The following is a 25,195-nucleotide window of genomic DNA, read 5'->3' as shown; positions in this document are numbered from 1 at the left end:
CTATTTGGTGAGTTTCACAATTTTACTCAACCCTTCTAGGGTTTCATCATTTCATTGTTCATTTCATCCTTTCATTGTTCATTTCATCATATGCCAATGCACTTTGCCATTTAGTGTATTTTGCACTTGTACATAATCCTTCAACGGTTTTATCATTTCATTACATAAATCTTAGGTTCAATTACTTTTAAACGTATGCTAGACTTATGGGTCTACACATACAAGCCATGAGGCTTCATTAATAGTTCATTTAAGTGAATCATATATTTGTAAGATTATGTAGTACAAGACTTATGAATCTTGTAAGTATGCCAAGATCTCGATTTCGATCTACGTAGGCAACATTATTCTTAAATATTTAATTTACGTATGACTTATGTATTAATACGTAATTTGAGCAAGGGAACCCGATTTTAAAATCTCTTGAATAACACTTACATTTTTTTAATTCATTTTTTGGTTTGATCCATTTTGACTTGTGGAACCAAGTTCGATCACCAAAGCCTTCATTTTATTTTTAACTTAATTTCTCTCTTCATTTTTCGCTTAATGGAACTAAGAGGATGTGGGATCAAACCCCCACAACCTCATTTACTTTTAATTTTTATTGCCTTTAAATTTCTCTCCATTGGCCGAGGGGTTGTGGGTTCCAACCCACACAACCCCTCTTTAATTTCTTTTAAGTTTTATCCTTAAATCTTCCCAGGTTGTCGTGGGTTCGATTCCCACGCCTCACATCTCTTTTCATTAATTTCCTTTGACTCTTCTTCACTGCCTAGAGGTCGTGGGTTCGATTCACACTCCTCACATTTCTTTTCATTTTTTTTCTTTTCTCTTCTTCACTGTCTAGAGGTCGTGGGTTCGATTCCCACGCCTCATATTTTATTTTATTTTATTTTAGTCTTCCTCAAATCTGATGGAGAGGTGGTGAGTTCGAATCCCACTCGTTTCATTTCTTATTTTTTTCTTTTAAGTTACATTTTCAAGACAATACCATGGTTTTAATCCCCTTCACCACATTTCTTTTTACTTCTTTATTTTCATTGTTTTTAACATGGTGACGTCACGAGTTTAACCCTTCATGACCTTACTTGCTTTAATTCATTTTTTTGAACTTTTTGAACCCTCTTTGGTGACTGAAATTCATCACTAGAAGCTTTAAATTTTCTTTTAATTTTTCAGCATCCTTACATTAAGTTATACCTTAGTTCTTAGGGGAATTTTGTAGTGCATTTAGAACGTTCTAGGTGCGTTTTCGTGGATTCGTTTGGCCAAGAGATTTTCAATCAAATCAGCCACATTTAAACTCATATGAACATAATATTTACATCAACATGTGTACATGAAATATAAAGAACTATCATGCCATTTCAAATCCTAAACCATGAACAATATAGCCACGACAACACACACATACACACGTTATTACATTTTCGGAAAAATCAACATAAGTCACATAATTCTAAACATCTATATAACTTATAATAATCACGAAAACACGTTTAATCCCTATTTTTGTACCAACAAACATAACAAACGTATGATTCAATGGGAGCTAGTAACAGGGACATGCAACGGGGAACAATCCTAGTTTTCGAACTAAATATTCTGAACCTTAAGGGGTATCTTGTTTAAGGGACCAAGAAAGAAGAGAACCAATACCATTTTGATGTTCGAAACTCGACTTTCTGTCCAAAGAACCCCTCAAAACACACATACAAATCCAAGAGCTCCAACACCAACTTGACGGAAAAAACCCTCTCTTTGCCTAACGTGTTTGATTAGTTATTTGTTTATAATTTTCGTTGTGAGTTCTCCAAGTGTGAAGAACTTGGGTTTACCTACTGTTTTTCTTACGTTATTTGGTAGCGAAAAATGTGAGTGAGAGTTATAGAGACGTGTGAGAGAGAGATGAGCGTGGGAGAGAAGAGTTTTCTTAGGCTTAGGAGTCTAGTTTAGGACTTAGTCAAATAAGGTTTTACTAAATTATTAAAAATATGATTTCATTTTATTCTAAATTAGATAATAAATAATAAATTTAAATTATTTGCATTAATTTACCAACTTAAATTAAAAACAATTTAATTCATTGCTTCCACCTAGGTTCGAACCCCGGTGGAGCAAGACTTCACATGAAGAGCCCTCTCTCCCCAAAACCCTACACCTTATTAATTAAATAATTAATTATATATTTAAGATAATTAGGATACTACCCTTATCCTGGAAAAATACCATTTTACCCCTAGACCCTCCAAACCTATGATTTCCTCTTTTTAAGTCTGGTAAAGACTCCTTCGAGTAAATCTTCATATTCGAGAGCCCTACATGGTTGGACCCAAAATTTCCTACCTCAAATAAATCCCCAAGTTAGTTGACTTGGAGGTAGCAAGGTTTTTGAGGTCTAGTTCTATGCGCATCAATCTGTATGAACCTGGTCTAATTGTTGGCATTCTAGACACATTAAGCATTACTTAGCATATCCATTTTTAGGGTTGTTACAATCCTCCATGTATTCTTCTTATAGCATGGTCACTGTAATCTCGTGCTAGGATTTTGACTACACAAAGATCATTGTAGTTACTGCCTTACGTTAATATTATGGATGAATTGTTGGTATAAATCCTTGATGATCAAATTAAAGAAGGATTGTATGAATTGATGTAGGGTCTTCTAGTCTATTGATTGATAGAGTATTCTAGGGTGGATGAAGAATGATTTAGCTATGATGTTCTATCTCTTTATCTACTGCCTAACATGTGTATTACTGATAAATATGATTGTTGAACAAGACTAGGGATTTTTATTGATGATCTATAACTCTTTACTTTCTGGTATATATTACTTTCTAGTATATATTTGATGTATTGTATAAGATTGTAGTATGATCTTTTAGCGATTGGTACATGGCTTCTTTTATGATTAAATGTATATTTAGTTACTTACCTATAATGTATTCATTATGAAAAGGGTGTATTTGATAAATGATGATTAAAGGTTTATCAATTTGTAAGAATGACTCTTTCTCTCTACTTTTCTATATTATTGTAGTTGATGAAGCCTTTTATGGCATTGTGTGGTATCATTCACTTATGGTGGAACTTTTTACATTATTTTCATTATATATGTGTTGACTGTGGTCTTGAAGGAAAATTATAAAAATAACACTACACACACCTTTAAGATGTTAAATATCAAGTTATAAACAAACTTTTCAATATTAAACTACTTATAGCATATTATTATCAAGTTATAGCATATTAAGAAATATTATATTATTATCATTGATTTTTTAAAATAATAATTAAATTATTTTAATAATTCAATTACCATATTTAAACCAATGTAGTTAATTACACTTATTATTTTAAGTTACCTTTTTTAAACAAAACTCTTAATTAAAGTTATTTAAATTAAATATTATTTAGTTACCTTTTTTAAGATAACTACAAAATTATAGGGTTTTTATCAAAATTTAAAAAATTACAGTTTTAAAACTGTAAAACAATATCTAAAAAAAAATTTATATTACCCAAAATTTTTGTTCTTCCCCATTTATTTTCAAAATCATTACAATCGCACGCCTCTCAAAACCTTTCAACATTTTCACACGCTTTCACCATCTTAGCACGCCTAATTCCTCTCTCAAAATTCCATCTCTATTAACACTATTCTTCAAGAATTCTCAAAGTTCCATTCAAATCTTAATTTTTAGCACTCAAATCTTTAAATCTTGCAATAAACAAACCGTACAATGTCTAAAAGAAGCAACGAAACCCCAAGAAAAAGTAGAAGATTGAATGAAGAAGCAAGTTCAGACGATTTTCATGCTCCATCTTTCAAAATTTTATCACAAACACAAAATCCAAAGGAAAATGAGAAGAAGAGAAAAGGGAAAGAAAAGAAAAGAGAAAATGAATCCGAGAAAACGACTAAAGAAAGAGGAAAGAAAAGGAAAGGAAAAGAAATTAAGGAATCATCAGAGTCTGAATCTGATTTTGTGGAAGAGTTGATAAAATCAAAATCCAAAAAACCAAGAGCAGAAGAAGAAGAAACTGATAAACCCAAAAAAAGTTCAAAGGTTAGTAAAAGTTAGTTTTTTAATATTTTTTTATATTCTGTTATTTTTTTTCTTTTATTTGGCTATAAAATAGTTAAAATACAATTTTTTGTGTAAAATAAATAATCTATGAATTGTGTATGATTCCCTATATGAAATTTCTGCTTAAATAAATAATGTTTTTTTTATGTATGATTCACCGTATGAATTGTGTATGATAACTGTATAAATTGTGTATGATTCACTATATGAATTTTGTATGATTCATTGTATGATTCACTGTATATATAAGACGTGTATGAATTTTTTTTATCAAGTTTTTGGGTACTGTTTTTTATTATATTATATATTTTTTCATTATATTATATAATTAGAAAATTATATAGGTTAAAATTGTATCATAACTGTATGAATTTTGTATGATTCACTGTATGAATTGTGTATGATTCACTGTATGAATTTTGTATGATTCACTGTATGATTCACTGTATATATAAAATGTGTATGTATACTATGTATATGAATTAGTTTTGTATTACATGTGTATGAATATGTGTATGATTAATGTATTTAATTTTTACAATTTTGTTAGGAGAAGAAGACACAAACACATTTGTCTTCATGTATTAACATGAATGTGTTTGCGGATTTGTTGACCTTTTTAGGTCAAGATAAGTTTCAACAATTCCTAGATGAAACACCTTTTGGATTTTTTTATAATTTACATCACATTAAAATCCAATGTCAATTGTTGAGGCACTTATTTATAATGGGGAATGAAAATGTTAGGGATGACATGTTTGTCATTAAAGTAAATGGTAAAGAGTTAAATTTTGGTCTAAAAGAGTTTGTTGCTATAACTGGTTTGAAATATGGACCTGTTTCTGATATGTCACATATTGATATTGATTCAACATATCATCGTCAAAGATATGCAACATTACTTTTGCATTATGGAAAATCAAAGAATGATGAAGGCGCAATCAGTGAAAGTGAAGTTACAGGAACAGTTGCTAGCAAGAAGGGTGGACCTCGAACTCATAAAGAACAAGTTATGGACACCACCAATTATCCTACTCCAAAAATTCGTATCAGGAAGTAGAAATCTTCATGGCACATAGATAGTTTATTTGAAAGACTTTTTTTTTAATTTATGAACAATTTATGTATTTTCCCAGTTTTTTTATTATGAATACTTTGATGGTTTTATATAAATTATTATTGATTATTACTAAATGTGTCTCAGTTTTAACATATATGAACACTGTATGAATCATATATGAAAATCATATGAATTATGAATGTCATATTAAAATTTGATATATAGTCCATACTAATATTGAAATTTGTTTTGATTGAATACTATACACTTTCAAAATACAAACAGAAACTTATATTAATTATATTACTGGTATGAATACTGTATGAAAAATGTATGAATTATATCAACAATTATACATTAGTAAATGTGTATCACCATCTTACATACATTATTCATACCACTAATATACATACAATTTGTTTCTGTTTTTATTTTAATTTTGACTACTCATGATTTTATATAAATTATTACTGATTATTACTAAATGTGTCTCACTTTAACATATATGAAACTGTATGAATCATGTATGAAAATTATATGAATTATGAATGTCATATTAAAAATTGATATATAGTACATAGAAATGATATATGAAAAATATATGAATTATGACAAATTATAAAATATATTTTTCAAAATACAAACACAAACAAATTGTATGTATATTACTGGTATGAATAATGTATGAAAACTATATGAATATTGTATGACATTTGTATGAATATTAATATTATTCAATAAAAAAACACATTTATAACAATGTAATGCCTCAATAACACAGATTTAACATTACGACATCATTGTTTTTGTACAAGATAATTTGAACAAGTCTTCCTATTGTGTCCAACCTGATGGCATCTACTGCATGTGCTTTTTGTCTTCTTCAACTTCACATCTGCGAATCCCTTCCACCGTTCAAGTTTGGGTCTTCCTGCTGCTCTTTTTGGACCAGGCGGCATCAATTTAGGATCTGAAATATAACTTGGTATATTCCATGTACTCTCGCACGGGATAGGCTCGACAGGAATGACATAAGCATCTTTGAAATTCTTGAGGCTATAAAAAGCAGAACAGAAATCTGCTTTATGTAACTTCCTGTACCGGAGAACAGCAATTGCATGACCACATGGTATCTCATAATGTTGAAATCTTCCGCAACTACACATCCTTGTGTTCAAATTTACTATGTATTTCTTTGCTCCTTCAGCTACAGCATGCATATCAACAGTTGAAGGTATCACCTGTGAAAAAAAATAAAATTTTATACATGCTGAAGATTAGTATGAATTAAAAATACAAAACAGTGAAAAACATACCCTCATATTGCACGACAACGTAATACTTTTCTGTAGATATACATCATATTTTTTTGTCAGATTAGATGTAGTCTTATCAGCCTCCTCATTATGCTTGTGAATCCACCTCTGAATTGTCACCCTCATAAACTCAAGAAGTGAAATCACCAGTAACCTCCGTGCTAATCTGTTAACATTATTCAATGACTCCGCGATGTTTGAAGTCATCGTCCATGTGCGCTTACAATTCGAGTAAGCTCTTGACCATTTGCTATAACCAATATCAAACAAGTATGGCCGTATTCGCGTATCTATCTGATCTATTCTTCCCATAATTGCCTCAAACTGTTGTTTTGTATAAGCTTTTGCCAATGAAAAGAACAACATCTTCAAATCTTCAGTATTTCTATACACATTTCATACACTTCATACAAAAATAAAATTAACACACAATTCATACACTTCATACAAAAATAATACACATTTCATACACAATTTAATACTCAATTACTACACTGTTTATACACTTTTGTAATTTACTAAACAATTAATACATTGTTTATTACACACTTAATACCATTTTATACAAAATTAATACACAAATCATACAATGTTTACCACAAATTTTATACAGTTTGTACAAAAAATAATACACACTTTATACATAATTTAATACACAATTACCACACTGTTTGTACACTATTATAATTTAATACACAATTAATACATTGTTTACTACAAAATTAATACACAAATCACACAAAATTATATACAAGACACGTATATATACAATAACAAAAATTTAAATCAATACAAAATTAAAACAATTTTTATACATACTGCATACTACACAACTAACTACTACATACAATCTAAAATACAATTTCATAGTCATTTATCCAATTTAATATAAAAAATAATATACAGTTAATTCAATTTCATACTCAATTGATTTTCGTATATATTGTTCATACTTTATATATATACATTAAAATACAAAATGTATACATTGTTAATACAAAATGTCAGATAATGTTTCAAAAACAAAAAATTTGCTAAATTTATCAAAAATTTTAAAATATTAAATTTTAACCAGTAATCACATTTACCATCACTCTTCGTTTTAATTACACATGAAAATACATTTAACATTATGAAATTTTTATTAGTAGAAACACTAAATTAATGTTTCAAAAAAAAAGTATCAATTTAACATATGCAATATAACACAGGAAAAAAAAACGACACATTACTAAAATATAAAAAAAAACTAACCTGATGAATTCCATTTGCCACCATGTTTAATTAAAATTGAAACAAATTTCTCCATCAAATCAAATCTAAACTTTTTCAACCTTCAATTTTAATTGTTTTATGAATATAGTCAAATTTCTGGAAAAAAAAAATTAAAACACGTTTATGGAAAGAAAAATAACAGAATAGAATTTTTTTAGGATAAAAAATAAAAAAAAATTACCATTAAAAACGGATTTTGCTAATTAAGGAGCATATCTTTAATTAATATATTTAAATTCCCTTAAAAAGTGCAAATTTGGTTATCAGTTAAAAAGTGTAACTACATTCACGGTAGTTATCCAATTTTTATTAATAATTTTTAATTTTTTTTTCTTCCTGATTTAACTGAATAAATATTTAATATATTTTAATTTAAAGAAATGCTATAAGTTGATATATTATATGTTATTGAATGAAAATCAAAATCTTATGCCATAACTTGATAATATGACTACATAATATGCTATATACCTAATTTACACAGGAAAATTTATGAATATATGAGTTTGTGGTTATGATGATCACACTATGTCTAACTTGTTCCTAGCCTTCTATTCTAGTTGTCAATCTAGATTATGTAGCTAGTGTTATAAGCATTTAACTGGCTATGTTAATATCCTGAGCAGTTGATTCCATAAAAAAAGCTTTAAGGATTAATGAACCCTACCCATGTACCACTATGTGAATGTGTAAATAGTTAATGTTAGGAGTCTTAAAGTGTAACATGAAGTTAGCTTGCCTCCTATGCTAAATCGTATGTTATGGTCTATGCTTGGTTGTGCATTGTGGTCTTAAGAGGGTGGTTGCCACAATGTGTTGGTTGATAGCCATTATGTTATAAACTTGACCAATTTACACACACACTTACACATTATGCATGCTTACAATATAGCAAAAGGGTCATGGTGTCTAATGAAAGGTTGTCCTTATATTCACTAAATGTCTACTACGATGCATGTACTATAAATGTATGTGAAGTATGTTATGTATTCTTTTAACTAGGATTACTTGAATAGGAGTATTAGTATGGTCTATTGTATAGGACCTTGTCTATGTATTTCACATGTCTTCCTTGATACGATAGTTCCTAGGTTTGGTTATCTATGTTTATGGAAATGAATGTATGGACGTGTAATGAATATGACTTATATGCTACGTTGTTAACTATATAATATGGTTAAGTACTTGGTGTGTTTATATGAAACGACTACTCATATAGGTATACCTAGAGACTTATGCATTGATATATGAGCATGTGTGCATTGATGTGTAATGTGAAAGGTTTGCTCATATTATAAGTACACACACAAATCTATGAAGATCTAGATAAAATAGGGGCCTTGAAAGGTGTGGTCATATGTACCCTATAACTAATTAAGTGCTCACATATGCTATGTGTCACGATCGGGGAGAATCCCCTAGAAGTAACATGGCGTACTTGACCTCTCTGACGTCTTATAAAAGGTTATAGTTATCATTCATCGTATCGGCATAGTAAATTTAGCAGAAAATATTATACTTTTTATAGCACCTCATAAGCTAGAAACTTTACTTCATATGTGTATAAAATATGAGTCATAATACATCTATAGACTATAAGTCTCTTTAAAATCTTAGACTCAATATTTTTGGAGTAAATTAGGGCCACGCCCCTTAAGACATATTACAAAACTATACAATATTTAAAGACTTTACAATAAGTACACATCTGGACATCCTTGGACTTAAGTATTCCTTTCCTTGAGCTTGGGAAATCACCTATAAATCTCCTCAATCGTATAACTCCTTTAAGAATTCCATTACCCACAATTTGTGTAAAAAGTAGAGGAGAATGGGATTCGTACAAGAATGTACTAAATATGGCAACCATGAGAGAACATGCATTCAAAAGGGACATTTTCTTTGAAGTCATAATTCATGCCATTTTGAGTAAATCGTCATAAAACCTTTATCAATAGCATATATATCATTTTGATACTTCATAGAAACACAACCAAAAGCCAAACATCATAGAAAAGCACATACCATCATAGAAGTATATATCACATAGACATAGTTAAGTCAAGACCTTTATCATATAGTCAACAAGGTCAACATCATGCGTAAAGACTCATATCATGCACATATTTATAACAAGTAGACAAATACTACAATAACATGCATAAGGAACACATACATAGTGACATACATTAGAACACCTTCCTAGAACATCCTAAGGATCTACTTGTGCAATGTCTGGATGGGTTCATTACTTCCACGTATCCTACGTAACCTCCCTTTAGTCATTCTATTTAGGGTCCTAGTCATTAACTTCCATTGTCCATTTTATATTAGGGACACTATATCCTCAACCGACATAGACCATATGATTCTAAACATGGAATCTGTTGTCATAGAACCCCACACCGATAAAGGGTGGTCTACCGGACAAAGTAGAACCAAATGTGACTTAGCTTTCTATGTGGAATCAACTAGCTAGTATCTTATTGTGGAAACATAGTTATGGAACTTGGGAGGTACATGTGAAAACCCTCTTTATACCAAGAGTAGGCATTGTAGTTATTCACTTGTGGAAACCCTATTTATGCCCATTTAGGCGTTGTTAATATCCACCTCATGAGATTTATGGTGACCTACCTTCCTACCATGTGAAGGGACACACACTTATATTCAAGTTCACTCGGTGCTAAGCTAAGTTCCCTTTATTGAAAATTATTATTATATTTTTACTTTATAAATCATAGATTTAGGAGAAGAATCCCCTCATATGCTTGACTCATAGGTCATAGATGGATGTTCACCAACCTAGATCATGTAAAGAATCCATTCACATGAACATAGCATATGTAAATCAACATCTAGTTTAGGATACACATAAATACACCATTCAAGAACACTCTCTTGACTAGATCTTCATATAATTGTGTGTGTATATACATATATGAGGGAAAACCTTTCACATAACACATTAAGTCATACAAGTTTACATATCAATGCATGAGTCTATAGGCATAACTACATGAGCAATCCTTTCATATAAACCCACTATGACAGTATGAACATTCATACTTCATCCTTTCATACACATCATATTCATAACATGTTCATATATTCATCTTTCATATACATAGAAACCACACCCTTGCCAATACTAGTACACCTATCAAGTCATACACGGAAGGAATAAATAACATACTTCACATACATATATTTTGCATGGATAGTAGTATACATTAGTGAATATGAGGACTACCTTCCACTTATATATAATGACCTACACTACTTGTAACATGTATGTATGTGAGAGTTTGAGTACATTGGTCAACATGATCACATAATGTCTATCAATTACTCCTTGAGTCATCCACCCTCTTAGACTACATTATAATTCCAAGAACATACCACACAACACATAATAGCATAGGAGGCAAGGCAATAAAAACATTATAACCAAGGACCCTTACTTTAGCTATTTACACTTTCATATGAGGGGTACATGGGTGGGGGATACTAACAATTTTACCACACCAACGCAAGAACCTATACAATACCGTAACATGAATATATACATGCTCATACAATAGCCATACAACCTAGATCACATCTAGATAGGAAGATAGGCACAATTACATCATAAGCTGATCATCTAAATCTCTAAATCATGTATTCATCAATTTGCCTTAAAGTCTATTGTCAACACATATATAATGAAAATAAATTAAATACCTCCACCATAAGTGGACCATACCACACAATGCCATACAAAGCTTCATCAACATTACTACAAAGAAATAGAGAAGTAGAAGAGTAGAGGAAATAAGCATTCTTACCAAGTTCTCACCCTTTGATCATCATTGATCAAAACTCCTTATTCATAAATAATTCAAATATATGGAAGTAGATAAATTTACTTTAAACACATAAGAAACCATGTACAAGTCGCTACTAGATTATACTATAACATAATACACACATTAACATACTATGAAAGTAGAATAACATAGATTATTAGCTAATTTCTCTTGCATTTATTTAGATAATATTTCATACATATTATGATTCTAAGGCAGTATCTAAACCTACATTTAACCATATTGAAATTATGATTTCATACCTTCAAGATTAAGGTTACAATATTGGTGTTTAGGCTTATCGATTTGCTAGAGTATAGAAGACTTTACCAATAATATGAAATCTCTAAGGCTTTGATCATAATTCATATTTTATCAACAATACACACATTAGGCAGTAGCTAATTTTTTAGGAAATCAAGAAGAAACCATGCTTGATATCACAAAAACTCAAGATCCATCAAACACTTAGCTTTTTGAATTAATAGCCTTAAGGAATCTAGATCAATTCATGCACGACTTTCTGAGATTGTTAATTTAGTATTTATACCTAAAAAGTTCATCCATTATATCAACCTGAAACAATATCTACAACAGTTTATGCATAATGAAAACTCTACAGAACTGATCTCACAATCGACTTCAAGGCAACATGTAGAAACATAGGCTTTTCATGTTCAAATCTTCATACATTTATCATCATGGACTGATATTGATAAATTAAACATAAACTCATGTAAATAACACAGTATACAGTTACTTCAACATGGTAGAATCATAATTGAATCAATAACCAATAAAGATCATAAGGCCCATGCAAGGCTAAATCGTTTTGGTGATAGAAAATGGGTTTATTATGAAATTGGATAAAAAAACACTTCAAAATAAGTATATAATAATCAATAAATTCATATTATGACTTTGAAATCAGTTTAGGAAAGAACCCATGGAAGATTGAAGAACAAAGTGTTTGATCATATATTTCTCTTTTGAAATCTTTGAGAATGGCTCTCTAGATTAAAAGATAACTAGAGATAAAGATCACCATACCTTTGTCTAGTTAAAAACCTATTAAACTTCAATATTCGTCCATAAAAAACCATCTTTAATCTGATCTTTAGCTTCCCCAACAATGGTGGTTTCTAGAGAGAGTATTTTTTGAGTGAAAGGCTTAGAACATGTGAGTTGATTTTAGAATGGGTTGATCACGTCTTGGATGACTTATATGCACCTAAAATTACTTAAATAAACCCAAAATAATCGGTTTAGTACGTGGGGTTAATTTCCCATTCACCCCTTTAATTAACAGAACGCAGGCTGCACATTACAGTGCACCATCCACGGATCACCTACGGAGCGTCGACATTGCAACGGACTGTTCCTAGAACTACATCGCTCGGTACATAGGAAAATATTTTGCTTGATACCTGAACAAGGAAAGTATTCATTGACGATACGTTCTCGACGGACTGTTGGTTGACCAATGAACCGTCGTTGGGTCCGTCTAAGGTAGCTTTTGGTCCTTCTTTTGGGGCCTCTTGTGGATCCCTTTAGAAATCTTACCCAGAAGTTTCCAAATTGATTACGAACCTTAAATACTTATAGAAATTACAGACATATTTCATCAAAAACAAACACATACAGGATGTCCAAATAGGCCAAGCCCCATCATGACATACGATGAACATCTTAGGGGCGATCTTTCGAACGCCTTGGACGTTCATGGGCCTTTGACCTCTAAACTTCACAAAACTTTATGTAAAAACATAAAACATAATTTTTAAACATTTCAAGAATTATTAGACTCATTTAATACAAATTTAATCATGTATAGACACATGAGGCACATAAGCGACTAGTCGTGGAATGTCTTGGTCGTCCCTTGATGTTTGACTTCCAATTTACGTAAAAAAAATTAAAATTACTATTTATCATGTAATAAGACATTTTAGTACCTTATAATATCATTAAACATCCATAATCACATAGAACCACATAGTAGGCATCTAGGTGACTTAGTGGTCGAACGTCTTAATCATCCCTTTACGTTCAACTTACAATACCTTTAATATATTATCTACTGCCTATATAATCTATTTTAAGCATATTCAGGAAATAATATCTTTAAAAAATAAATGTTAGTCTCTCAACACCTTATCTCATTTTCGAGGTCTTACACTATGTCCGTGTGAAAGTTTTCTAACATGATTTAGGTTGATGAACTTTCATCTATGACCTATGAGATAAACATATGTTGAGTAAATAACCTAAGACTAATTTTTATAATAAATGTTAATCAAGGCTTTTTAATAAAAAGGGAACTTAGCTTAAAACCTAGTGAACTTGAAGTTAGGGGTGTCCCTTCCCATTGGAGGAAGGTAGGTCACCATAAGACTTATGAGGTGGTTATCCTCATTACCCAAAGGTCTTAAAGTGATGCTTCCATAGTGAATAACCATAATGAACCATTTGGCATGAAAAGGGTTTTCACATACATGCCTCAAAGTTTCATAATTATGTGTGCCACATAGGATCTAGCAAGTGAATTCACTTTGTATGCTAGAATGTGATAATGTTCCACCTTAGATAGGTAAGAACACCTTTCATTGGTGTAAGGATATACAACACCAAGTTCAATGTAGCACCTATGGTCTTAGTGTTGGTTAAGGCTATAGTTTCCCTAAAATAAAATGGACAATAAAAATAAAGTAAGGGTTCTAACTTCGATAGCCTAAGGGTAGCTTCTTAGTGTCCATTGAGGTATGGTACTTTACCTATGCATTGCACAAGTGTCACTTGAGTGAAGTCTTAGGACGGTGTTCTTATGCATGTATGTATGTATGTGTTCCTTATGCATGACATTGTAGTGTACTAATTATCTAATCGTTGTGATAATGTGCATGATATGAGTCCTAACAGATCTATGTGATATGGTCTTGTACTTATATGTACTACTTTAGTCTTCATGACTATATGATAATGATTTTTTTGACTTGAATGAAGTTGTCTTCACTTACTTGTTGATGTATGAAATAGTGTTAAGGCTTGTGGTCTTATGATAAGTTTACTACGTATATGTGAGGTTATGGGCATTCACACATTCATTGCACTAGTAGACTTAGAGTAGGATTGTGAGTAAGGTCTTATAATGCAGTTATGTGAAGTGAAGTGAATAGGTGTGCAAATTGATGTAGCTTACTGTAATGTTCTTATGGCCTTGGCTTAAATGTGTCTATCATGTGCTACACTTTTATAATAGTGTTTGTTAGCTTATATAAGTTGTATGTATGGTTTTTCCTTGTGACTCTTAGGTGATGCATTGCACTAAGTATCACTAGAAGGTTAATAGGGAGGTTAAGCAGTTAAAACAAGATGTTCACCGTTAAAGGGAATTAGTCATTGTAAAGTAGAAATAGCTCACTTTAAAGTGACTCCAAATGTGGCATAAATTCTATGTGTGATTTTATATGATGCTTGACCTTTGAATATGTCTATACGAAGTATGTGAATTATATAAATGCTATTGTATAATGGTTTTATGAAGATTTACCCAAAAAAGGCATGATATATGATTTTACGAAAAATGTCCCTTATAAATGCATGGTTTTGAATGGTTGCCATACTTAGTTCTTTCTTGTACTAACTGCAATCTTCTCTATTTTTTACGCAAATAGTTTCCATACTAAGTGCTTTCTTGTACTAATTGCATTCTTCTCTATTTTTAAACAAAGTGTAGGTTATTGATGCTTAAATGATGTCTTAAATGGTCAAGAGCTTGAATCCTAAAGTCCAAGGATTCCTAAGTCATATACTTACTATAAAGTTATACATAAGTTTACTTATATATTATTTTAAAAGGGACGTGTCCTTGAAGTACTCTTATGATGTTGAGTCTAGAATGACAAAAAGACACTAGTCTTAAACTAAGTACGATGATATTATATATATATATATATATATATATATATATATAATGTAATGTTCTAGCTTATGATGCGTTAATAAATTTTTAAAATATCCGCTAAATTTACATATGAAAATGTGATGAATAATAACTATGGTCTTGTGTAATACTTCCAAGAGGTCAAGTACGCCATGTTACATCTAGGTTGTGCTCCCCATATGTGACAAAAGTAGTATCAGAGCCAGATTTATGAAAGTGGATTTAGGTTCTGAAAGTCTCATATTGCCACATCTAGTATAGTCTCGATCATTTGTGTGAATCGTGACACATCTATGAGTGAGAGGCTATAAGATAATAGAGTTTTCCTTCTTCATCATTCTCATATCGTGCCATGAAACTTAAATTTATAAGATATCTTTCTATGTTTTCTTGTCCAGTAGACTTTTCTATGTGATTGCCTGGATGAGATGGTTTCTCTATGCTTTAGGGAGAAAAGGTGAGTTTTGATGCTTAAGTTGTTTTTATGATTTCATGAGAATGTGTGAATATGAAGTTTGCAGTGATATGTTTAGATGATGTCCCTTGTGGCTATATATGAGACCTATGTGAAATGGTATGTTATGTTGAGAATTATGTGTCATGATATAGTTAAAGCATGTTATAAGTTTATATGGTTAAAATGAGTTTCTTTTGGGAATGGTATGCTAGTATATGGTTTTGCATGATGGTAGCCAAATGTTATGATATGAGTTTGTTATACTTAGTGACTACATATGGAAGCATGTTGCTTAAGTATATGTAAAATGGTTCAACTGTTGCCTTTGTTTATATCTGTAAATTTTCATGATGTCTTTACATGTATTGGAGTTCTTTGTACAGACTTGATTCTAGGTGTGAAGGTAGTATGCATGTCTTCGTAGGGTGATGATGTGGGTTGATTGACATAGAAGTTGGCTTACTGTAAATTAGAAAGAAAAATAAAGAGTCATTATGGCTAAGTCTCCTTGTTGTTTTTCCCTAAAATTGCATGACATTTGTGTCTTGGAATTGTTGAAAAACCTTATGTTGTTGAATTGTATGACCTAACATGAATTGTTTTGTGAGGATTTGCATAGATGATAAGGTTTAGAATGCGTTAGTTGACTTACTGTAATTCCTTCAAAAGAGGTAATCACTTTTAAGTAATAATCATGAAGGTTGTTAAGTTAAGATCCTATTAAGGTTGGGTTCAGTTTCTATTAATGGGTTTACCCTAAATGGGGGATGGTGATGGAGAAGTAAGGTTGTAGTGTTTCTATTTTATTCTTCTGTTCTTACTTGAACCTGAACCTAATAAATTCTTAATAAGCTTTTTGATGATAGGAGTCTTGCATAGAGTATTAATTGCATGACCTCTATATATTTTGTATGTCTTGATTGACACTATCTTAAGAATATTTTGAGGATTTTAAAACTGCATGAAAAAGAATTTCTTATTATTTTCATTTTTCTCTTGTTGATTGGGCATCTTCATATGCTAGTTGTGCATTATACTTCATGACATAGGGCAATAAACATGTTTAAAGTCACTCTTAATATCTAAATTTTAGACATATAATGAGGAATTTGAGTCACCTTTAAATGAAAATGATAAATATCTTGAATCTATATGACTTTTATGTTTTTGAAAGCATAATTGTAGGCTAACTCTTGGAAAGTAAAGGCATGATTAACTAGTGCCCTCGTCAGTACCTATGATTTGTGTTATTTTTACCAAATGATGCTTACTATGAAGGCTATTGATATGTTAGAAATTTAAATTTATGCTGAAATGGATTCCTATTGTTGTGATGTGTGTGGTACCATTCTGAACTCACTAGGCAGGGTGTTTGAGTATACCATGATTAAAATTTGAGAAATTCTCATTTTATAGTAATGTTGACCACTGTGCATTTGCTTGTGTATGAACTCATGAGGCATGTCAGTTTGTTGAGGAGAAGGACATTCCTCCATGGACACAACTAAGCATGCTATGGTTGAGTATGGTCCCTGTCACGACCCGAATTCTGGAATCCAAATCGCAACCGGCGTCATTGGCCTCTTAGAGGTCGCACACAAGCCACATCTTGCATTCATCATATTCATATGACTAATTTTACAAGAAAATTTAAAACATTTAAACGTTTGAAGTATACATAGACTTCATATAGTTATTTCATGAATTCATCCGATACTAAGCTCAACATAAACGTAACAAACATCTATCAGAAAAGTCAATTCGAAATAGAATTAGAATATATCATAAATACGTTTTCATAACACGACCTAATTACAAAATCTTCAAAATGGAAATACAAAAGAAATGCTAGGGACAACATCCACTAGCTTTGTCTAAAACTAAGGCTAGACTAAAACTGTACAATCCTCGAAATCAAAAAGACCTACCAAATGGTATGGAGAAAAGCTGATGTCCAAACCGTTCCAAGAGTCGTCAATATGTCCTTTGACCTTCTTATATAAACTAGTAAATAGTAGGGTTTACTACACGACTTGTACTAAGTATGTGTGTATGCACCCATACACATAAGGCTATGCATGATCAATGAAAGCTCTTCCTAAAAAATGTTATTTCTAGAAAGCCTAGTGACTAGACTTTCCTAAATCGTTAGATGTGAATTGTGGTGTGAATATGATGTATTTTAATCCATTCAAAGAACACAACTCATTTTATATATGATTACCAACCATTAGTATCATCCACATAATTTTAGAACAACTGCAGCAAAGATTAAGAAATTAGATAGGCCAAACCCGAGAGCCCTATTTTTTACACTTAGATTATTTTTCAGTCTATTTTTTCTTAATTATTTGTTTTTCAATGATCTCTTTTACTCTTATGTTGAACTTACAATTGCAATGGTTCATTGTAGTCCCATACCTACAATGAATTGAGTAAGAAATTCACAAGACGGAGGAGATAATTTGGATACTCTACTTTAGATTCTTCATTCTTATTTCCTTTGGTATGATTATATATATATGCCAATATTTATTGGCTATGCCCATTTTTTGGTTTATTCATAATCCATGCTCCATTATTGTCTACCTTACTTAAAATATAAATATTTCATTCTTAAATTGGGTATAAATGTATTTTATAACCCCTCTTTATTTCATATTCCCATTAATTGGTTATTAACCTGTTTATATACCTTGAGGCATTTATTCATACTCCAATATTGGCACAAGCCTTAATTTATTTTTCACTCTTCTTCTTCTTGTTGTTGTGTAGTTCAATAACTCTTTTGATCCTATGTTTTACTTGTAAGTGCAATCACTCATTGTAGTCTCATACCCACAATGAATCAAGTAAGTAATTTAAGGACTAAGGAATGATTTCCCTACATTATAGTGAGTCATTTTTTACACTATATACTCATTACCTTTCATAAGCAATTCTCTATTGATCATGCCATTGATTTCATTACTTTCATGTTTTATATATTATACATTTCATATACACGATACTTTGGTATCGCTGATGTAACATTAAGACATCTCAAGTGAGGGCCCAACATGCGGGACCAAAACCCGAGGGCCTTCTTTAGCAAACACAGAGTTTGCTTCATTCATTATTTCGTACTTCACATTATTCATTTAATTTATTCGAAGGCTGATATAAACACCAGCTATACCTAGGATAAAGTTTTATACTATCATCGGGATCATGATGTTCAATGACCAAGTATGTCCTAATGTCATTACTTGAACCTGATTTCACCTCCTAATTGTCCTGCACAAACACCTTTTGTATCGTTCATTTAATTATATTTCGTAATTTGAGGCTAGCCTCATTCTTTCTTTGGGAACTTTAACCTTAACCGACATAGAGCATGTGAGCATCATGAAATCTTGTGTCTCCCCCACACCGAAAGGAGGTGGAATCATCGGCCAAAGTGACCCAAAACATTCTAGAGCACATGGGAATTGAACCCCTCCCCCAAAATCCCTATATTGGCAGTATAGATTCGAAGACTAGGAGATATAAGGAGACCCATACCCGACATGCAGGACAGTCTCATCTCATGAGAGTTACGTGAACCTTCGTCCTTCCCAAAAGAAGGCATCACCTCTCATAGCTATCCTATCGGTTAATAATATAAATTTTCATTCATGAAAGTTGACTTATAGTATAAGTACATCATAGCTCTTTAGATTATTTTTTGTCATCTCATCATTAGTATTATGTATACATTAATCGCAATACTTTCGTTAGAGTGTTCATAAGGACTGGTTTGTTCTTTAGCTTTACACTCTCATAGGTGAGTGCATTTTGGTAAGATTTAGTTAGGCTCATTTGAGATTGCTCTCATATTTCACATTAGTCTCTAATCATGTTGTCACCACATTCATTAACATTACCACATTTGCTTTTCATAATTACTCACCCCTTTACGTGAATATTCATTTCTTCTTTATCTTTTAGTGTTGACTCAAGCATTATGGAGGCTTGCTTCTAGCAAAAGATTTACTTACTCTATTTATGACTTGTAATCCTTACATTCCATTGATGAAATTTTAATTTTCCTTACATATCATCCTTTGGCATTAATGTGACCGGCTCAGACCATCTAATACCTTCATAGGTGAGTTTTCTTTTAACGTAGTAGCTTAGGTGTAAGTAAGGCTTGTTTCACTTCCTTTATTACCCCATTCTGGTAACTTAATTACTTTAGACCCAATTAATTACGTTTTAACTCACATTACATACATACTTTAGTGTAGTAGATTCTTATTATCGTTTATGGACGATGAGCACTTCATTCAATGAGTTTCTTGAGTTCATATGCCATTCTTTTAGAGCATGTTGGGAGTTTTCCCAATAAGTGGAATTCCCTTGATTATTGGTTCATTGGATTAGTTTATAAGAACTTATATTATCATTTGATACTCTAACTACACAAGATTGGGATATGATTAGTATTGGCTTCAACCTTTGAATATTAAACTACATAACCATTTTTGTTGGCATGTGCCAGTTCTACGTATGTTTATATTTAAATTCAATATGTATGAACCATTAGAAAATCTTTTAATTATTTAACATAAGTTTATAGCCATTTACATGCATCACTTTTATACAATGTATCATTAGCCATTTTATTGGGATACGATTAGTATTTGCATAAACAATTTGGTATAAATTACATAACTTTCTTTATTGGCTTAGGCCAATTTTACATTCATTCATGCTTGGTTTGATATGTATAGTATTTATTAGTCAATCTTTTAATTATTTAAAATAATGTTATAGCCATTTGGATGCATCCATTTTGGACAATGTATAGTTAGCCATTTTATTGGTATAAGCCAAACAATCACTCAAATTATGATTTCATAGAGATCTTTTTTGCCAAACTTATAACGTAGATTTACGCATAACGTCTTAAACATATTGAATATCATAATATTATCATTTAAAGAACAAAACATCATCAACCAGTCACATTTACAGTAGGTATGCACCACAAATCGTCATCATCTTCATATATAACAGTTTCTGACACATCTTAACATAGTATCATTCTCTTAACAAATCTTGGTTCATGACCTTAGTGTAACGTTTTTAAGACATATTGGACAGAATCATATTAATATTTGATGATTTTAACATCTTCCTTACGTCAAATTAACAGCAATGCAACATTCAGACAAAAACATCAATACTTAAAACAATTACGGGTGTAACTAACACATTGTCGACTCATGATTCACGTATTAAGAACATAACTTTATACGATCACAACTTCATAGATTAATCAAAATTCATAATTCAAGAAAATTACACTTAAATTAGACAGCATCACATATTAACAACATGATCTCTAACCTATTCAACATAGAATCAAAAAGGATACTAGGGACAAATGAATTTGACGAGAACACGGGAACAACCCTTGTTTTGAAGATCTTTGAATCGTTGAAAAGAAAGTTCTCTTGGAGAAAGATATCCAGGAGATAAACCCATAACTTATGTAGAACTTAATCTACGAAGACCACCTTGAACAAAACCTTAGAAAAAACCTTGAAATCACCCTAGAGAAATCTAAAAATTTTCTGCCTTTTTCTTGCGTTCGTTGCTTACTCTTTTTGCGTCCTTTTTGTCTATGAGATTGAACGTGATTTGAGGAAATGATCTTGACTCATTAAACTTAGGGTTTACTAAGTTACTTAACTAATTTTATTAACTAATTACTAAAAAGCCCCTCCTAAGTTGACTAAACATAGGGGAATGTTGACTTGACCCAAAATCTGGAATTATAGTGTTGACTATGGTTTTTGTCAACATTTTGACTTTATATTAATAAATTAAATAATTAATTTAATTAGCTTAAGGACCTAGTTTAAGTAATAAAGCACCCCTATGTCATTGGAACTATAATCAACCCTTTAGGACCATCCTAGATTAAGTACTAGGATGTTTCTTGAATTATTCTAGGATAGTGTAAGTATTTCGTTTTGATCATTTAAACCAATAAATTATATTGATGTAATTTTATGTCTTTAAAACCATAACCAATCCTTTGAACCATCCTAGGTTAGATACTAGGTTATCTTTTTCTTTTTTTAACCGAAATGTGGAAATTATTTTGTGATTTTGTTTTGCCCCTTTAAATTAATTAATTATGTTTATAAATAAATTACTTAATTATCCTAGTTTAATTAAAAAATTACCCTTAAGTCTTTAGAATCTTAACTAACTCTTTGGACCATCCTAGCATAGCTACTAGGTTGTCCATTTCTTGTCTTAACCGAAATCTGAAATTTTTTTTTTATTTTCGGTTTTAGATATTTTAAATTTATTAATTAATTTTGTAAATTAATTAGTTAGGTAACCTAGTGGAATCACTAATGTACCCCTATGTTTTTAGGACCATAACTAACCTTTTGGACAATTCTAGTTTAAGTACTAGGTTGTCTCTTTAACTAGTACTAGGTTAGTGTCGACTCGGTTTTGGTCCTAGGTTGTCGGGTGCACTAAAGGGTCCAATTCGGTTAGTCCTGGGTTATTTATTTATTTAGGGCTGTAGGTTAGAGTCTAGAACTGTTAGGGAGGTTAGGCCCCACATCGACTGGTCCCTTGTGCACATTTTTTCGCTTAACTACCCTAATAGAATTTAGTTAGGGTGGTCCCCTCCTTTGGAAGCTTCTCCACATGTCTTGCACATGGGTTGCTTACATTTTCCTAACTAACTATTTTTTATATTTAATTTGGTATTTTTTATTTATCGTTTTAAGGACCCTCACCATGTCCTTGGGTACTTCTTAATATGCATATGATCATTTTAAATGATCATGTGCTATGTGTTATGGTACTAGACTTGACACTTGGATGCCTCATACTTTGTGCATAAAAGATCCACTGTGTTTTTTGCTTAGGGCCTTCATTTTATGTACACTTACTTGTCAATGAATCTTATATTGGGTATGGCAACCCAAAAAGTATATTTCTTATTCGTATATAAAAAATGGCTGATAGCCCTTAGCCAGTTTTTCTATACTATGCTCAATATTTCTCAATATTGAACATTGGGTTGCCTATGTACCCCTAATAGTCTATCCTAAGGGCATATTGGGGTCTTCATTAGACATATGATTTTCTGAAATGTTACAGTCCTTGGTATTATGAAGTGTTAAGAATTTATGACCCCTACCAATGTACCCCTATGTGAATGTGTGAATAGCTAATGTTCGGAGTCTTAAAGTGTAATATGAAGTTAGCTTGCCTCCTATGCTAAATCATGTTGTATGGTCTATGCTTGGTTGTACATTGTGGCCTTAAGTCGGTGGTTGCCTCAATATGTTGGTTGATATACATTATGTGATCATGTTGACCAATGTAAACACACACTCACACATTATTCATTCTTACAATGTAGAAAAGGGTAATTGTTTCTAAGGAAAGGTTGTCCTCATATTCAAAAAAAAGTCTACTACTATGCATGTAAGATAAATGTATACGAAGCATTTTATGTATAACCTTAACTAGGATTACTTGATAGGTGTAATAGTATGTGCAAAGGTATGGGACCTTGTCTATGCATTGCATATGTGTATCTTGATAGGATTCCTAGGTTTAGTTAGCTATGTTTATGGAAATGAATATATGGATATGTTATGAATATGAATTATATGCTATGTTTTTATGAATATAATCGGATTAAGTATGTATGTCCATAGTGTCTTGGTGTATTTATATGAAAGGATTGCTCATATAGTTATATCGACAAACTTATGTATTGATACATGACCATGAGTGACCTTTATGTGTTATGTGAAAAGTTTGCTCATGTATAAGTCTACATACACACATGTATGAAGTTCTGGTAAATAGAGGGGACTTGAAAGGTTGCCTCATGTGTATCCTACAACTACATAGGTGCTTACATATGCTATGTCCATGTGAAAGGGTTTCTCACATGATTTAGGTTGTTGAACTCTCATCTATGACCTATAGGCTAATCATATGAGGAGTCAATATACTAAGCATAATTTTTATAAGAAATGTTAATAAAGGCTTTTTAATAAAAATGGGACTTCACTTAGAATCTAGTGAACTTGAAGTGAGGGGTGTCCCTTCCCATTGGAGTAAGGTAGGTCACTATAAGACTCATGATGTGGTTAGCCTCATATTCCAAAGGGCTTCGAGTGATGTTTCTATTGGGTATAACCATAACGCCCCATTTGGCATAAAGGAGGTTATCACATATATGCCTCCAAGTTTCTTAACTATTCTTGTCACATAGGATCTACCAAGGGAATTCACTTAGTATGCTAGCATGTGTTAATATTCTACCTCGGCTAGGTAAGAACACATTCCATTGGTGCAAGGCTCTACTACACAAAATTCCATGTAGCACCCATGGTCTTAGTGTCGGTTAAGGCTATAATTTCCCTAAAATAAAGTGGACAATGGAATTAAAGTCAGTTCTCTAACTAGGATAACCTAAGGTTAGTTTCTTATTGTAGGTGGGAGTATGTGAGTTCACATATCATTGCACAAGTGTTTCTTCATGGAAGTCCTAGGACTGTGTTCTAGTATATGTGTCTTGGTATGTGTTCCTTATGCATGACTTTGTAGGAATTCTCCACTTGTTTTGATGAAGTGAATGATATGAGTCCTAACGGATCTTTGTGATGTAATCTTATCCTTATGAACTACGTTGGTCTTAATGACTATATGATGAAGGATTTGTTGACTTGAATGAAGTTGTCTTCACTTTCTTGTTCATGTATGATATAGATTGTTAAGACTTGTGGTCTTATGATAGGTTTACTAAGTATGTGTTAGGTTATGGGGCTTCACATATACATTGCACTACAAGTTTTGGATTAGGATTGTGAGTAAGGTCTTATAATGAATTTATGTTCAGTGAAGTGAATAGGTGTGCAAATTGATATAGTTTATTATAATGTTCTTATGGCCTTGGCTTAAATATCTCTATCATGTGCTAGACTTCTATAATAGGATGTTTTGGCTTATGTAAGTTGTATGTATGGTTTTCTCTTGTGACTCTAAGGTGATTCATTGCACCAAGTATCACTAGAAGGTTACTTGGGAGGTTAAGTAGTTAAAGAAAAAATCTTCACTGTAAAAGGGAATTAGTCATTGTAATGTTGAAATAGCTCACTGTAAAGGTGACTCAAAAT

At 31.5% G+C, this 25,195-nt stretch overlaps 1 protein-coding gene across 1 annotated transcript in view; it reads right to left on the bottom strand.

Moving 5' to 3' along the window:
• Window positions 1-5,956: 5,956 nt before the first annotated feature.
• LOC138339424 (uncharacterized) overlaps window positions 5,957-25,195 on the bottom strand; it is a 47,741-nt gene continuing 28,502 nt past the window's right edge. Inside the window, exons 2-3 of the mRNA XM_069291021.1 lie at window positions 6,518-6,860; window positions 5,957-6,400 (exon numbers count right to left, since the gene is read on the bottom strand). Of these exons, the coding sequence (XP_069147122.1) occupies window positions 5,957-6,400; window positions 6,518-6,860 (787 nt within the window). The remainder of the gene's footprint in view (window positions 6,401-6,517; window positions 6,861-25,195) is intronic.

This window comes from Solanum lycopersicum, chromosome 11, assembly GCF_036512215.1.
Source record: "Solanum lycopersicum chromosome 11, SLM_r2.1".
NCBI classification, from domain to species: domain Eukaryota; kingdom Viridiplantae; phylum Streptophyta; class Magnoliopsida; order Solanales; family Solanaceae; genus Solanum; species Solanum lycopersicum.
This window is presented reverse-complemented; position numbering and strand designations above follow the sequence as displayed.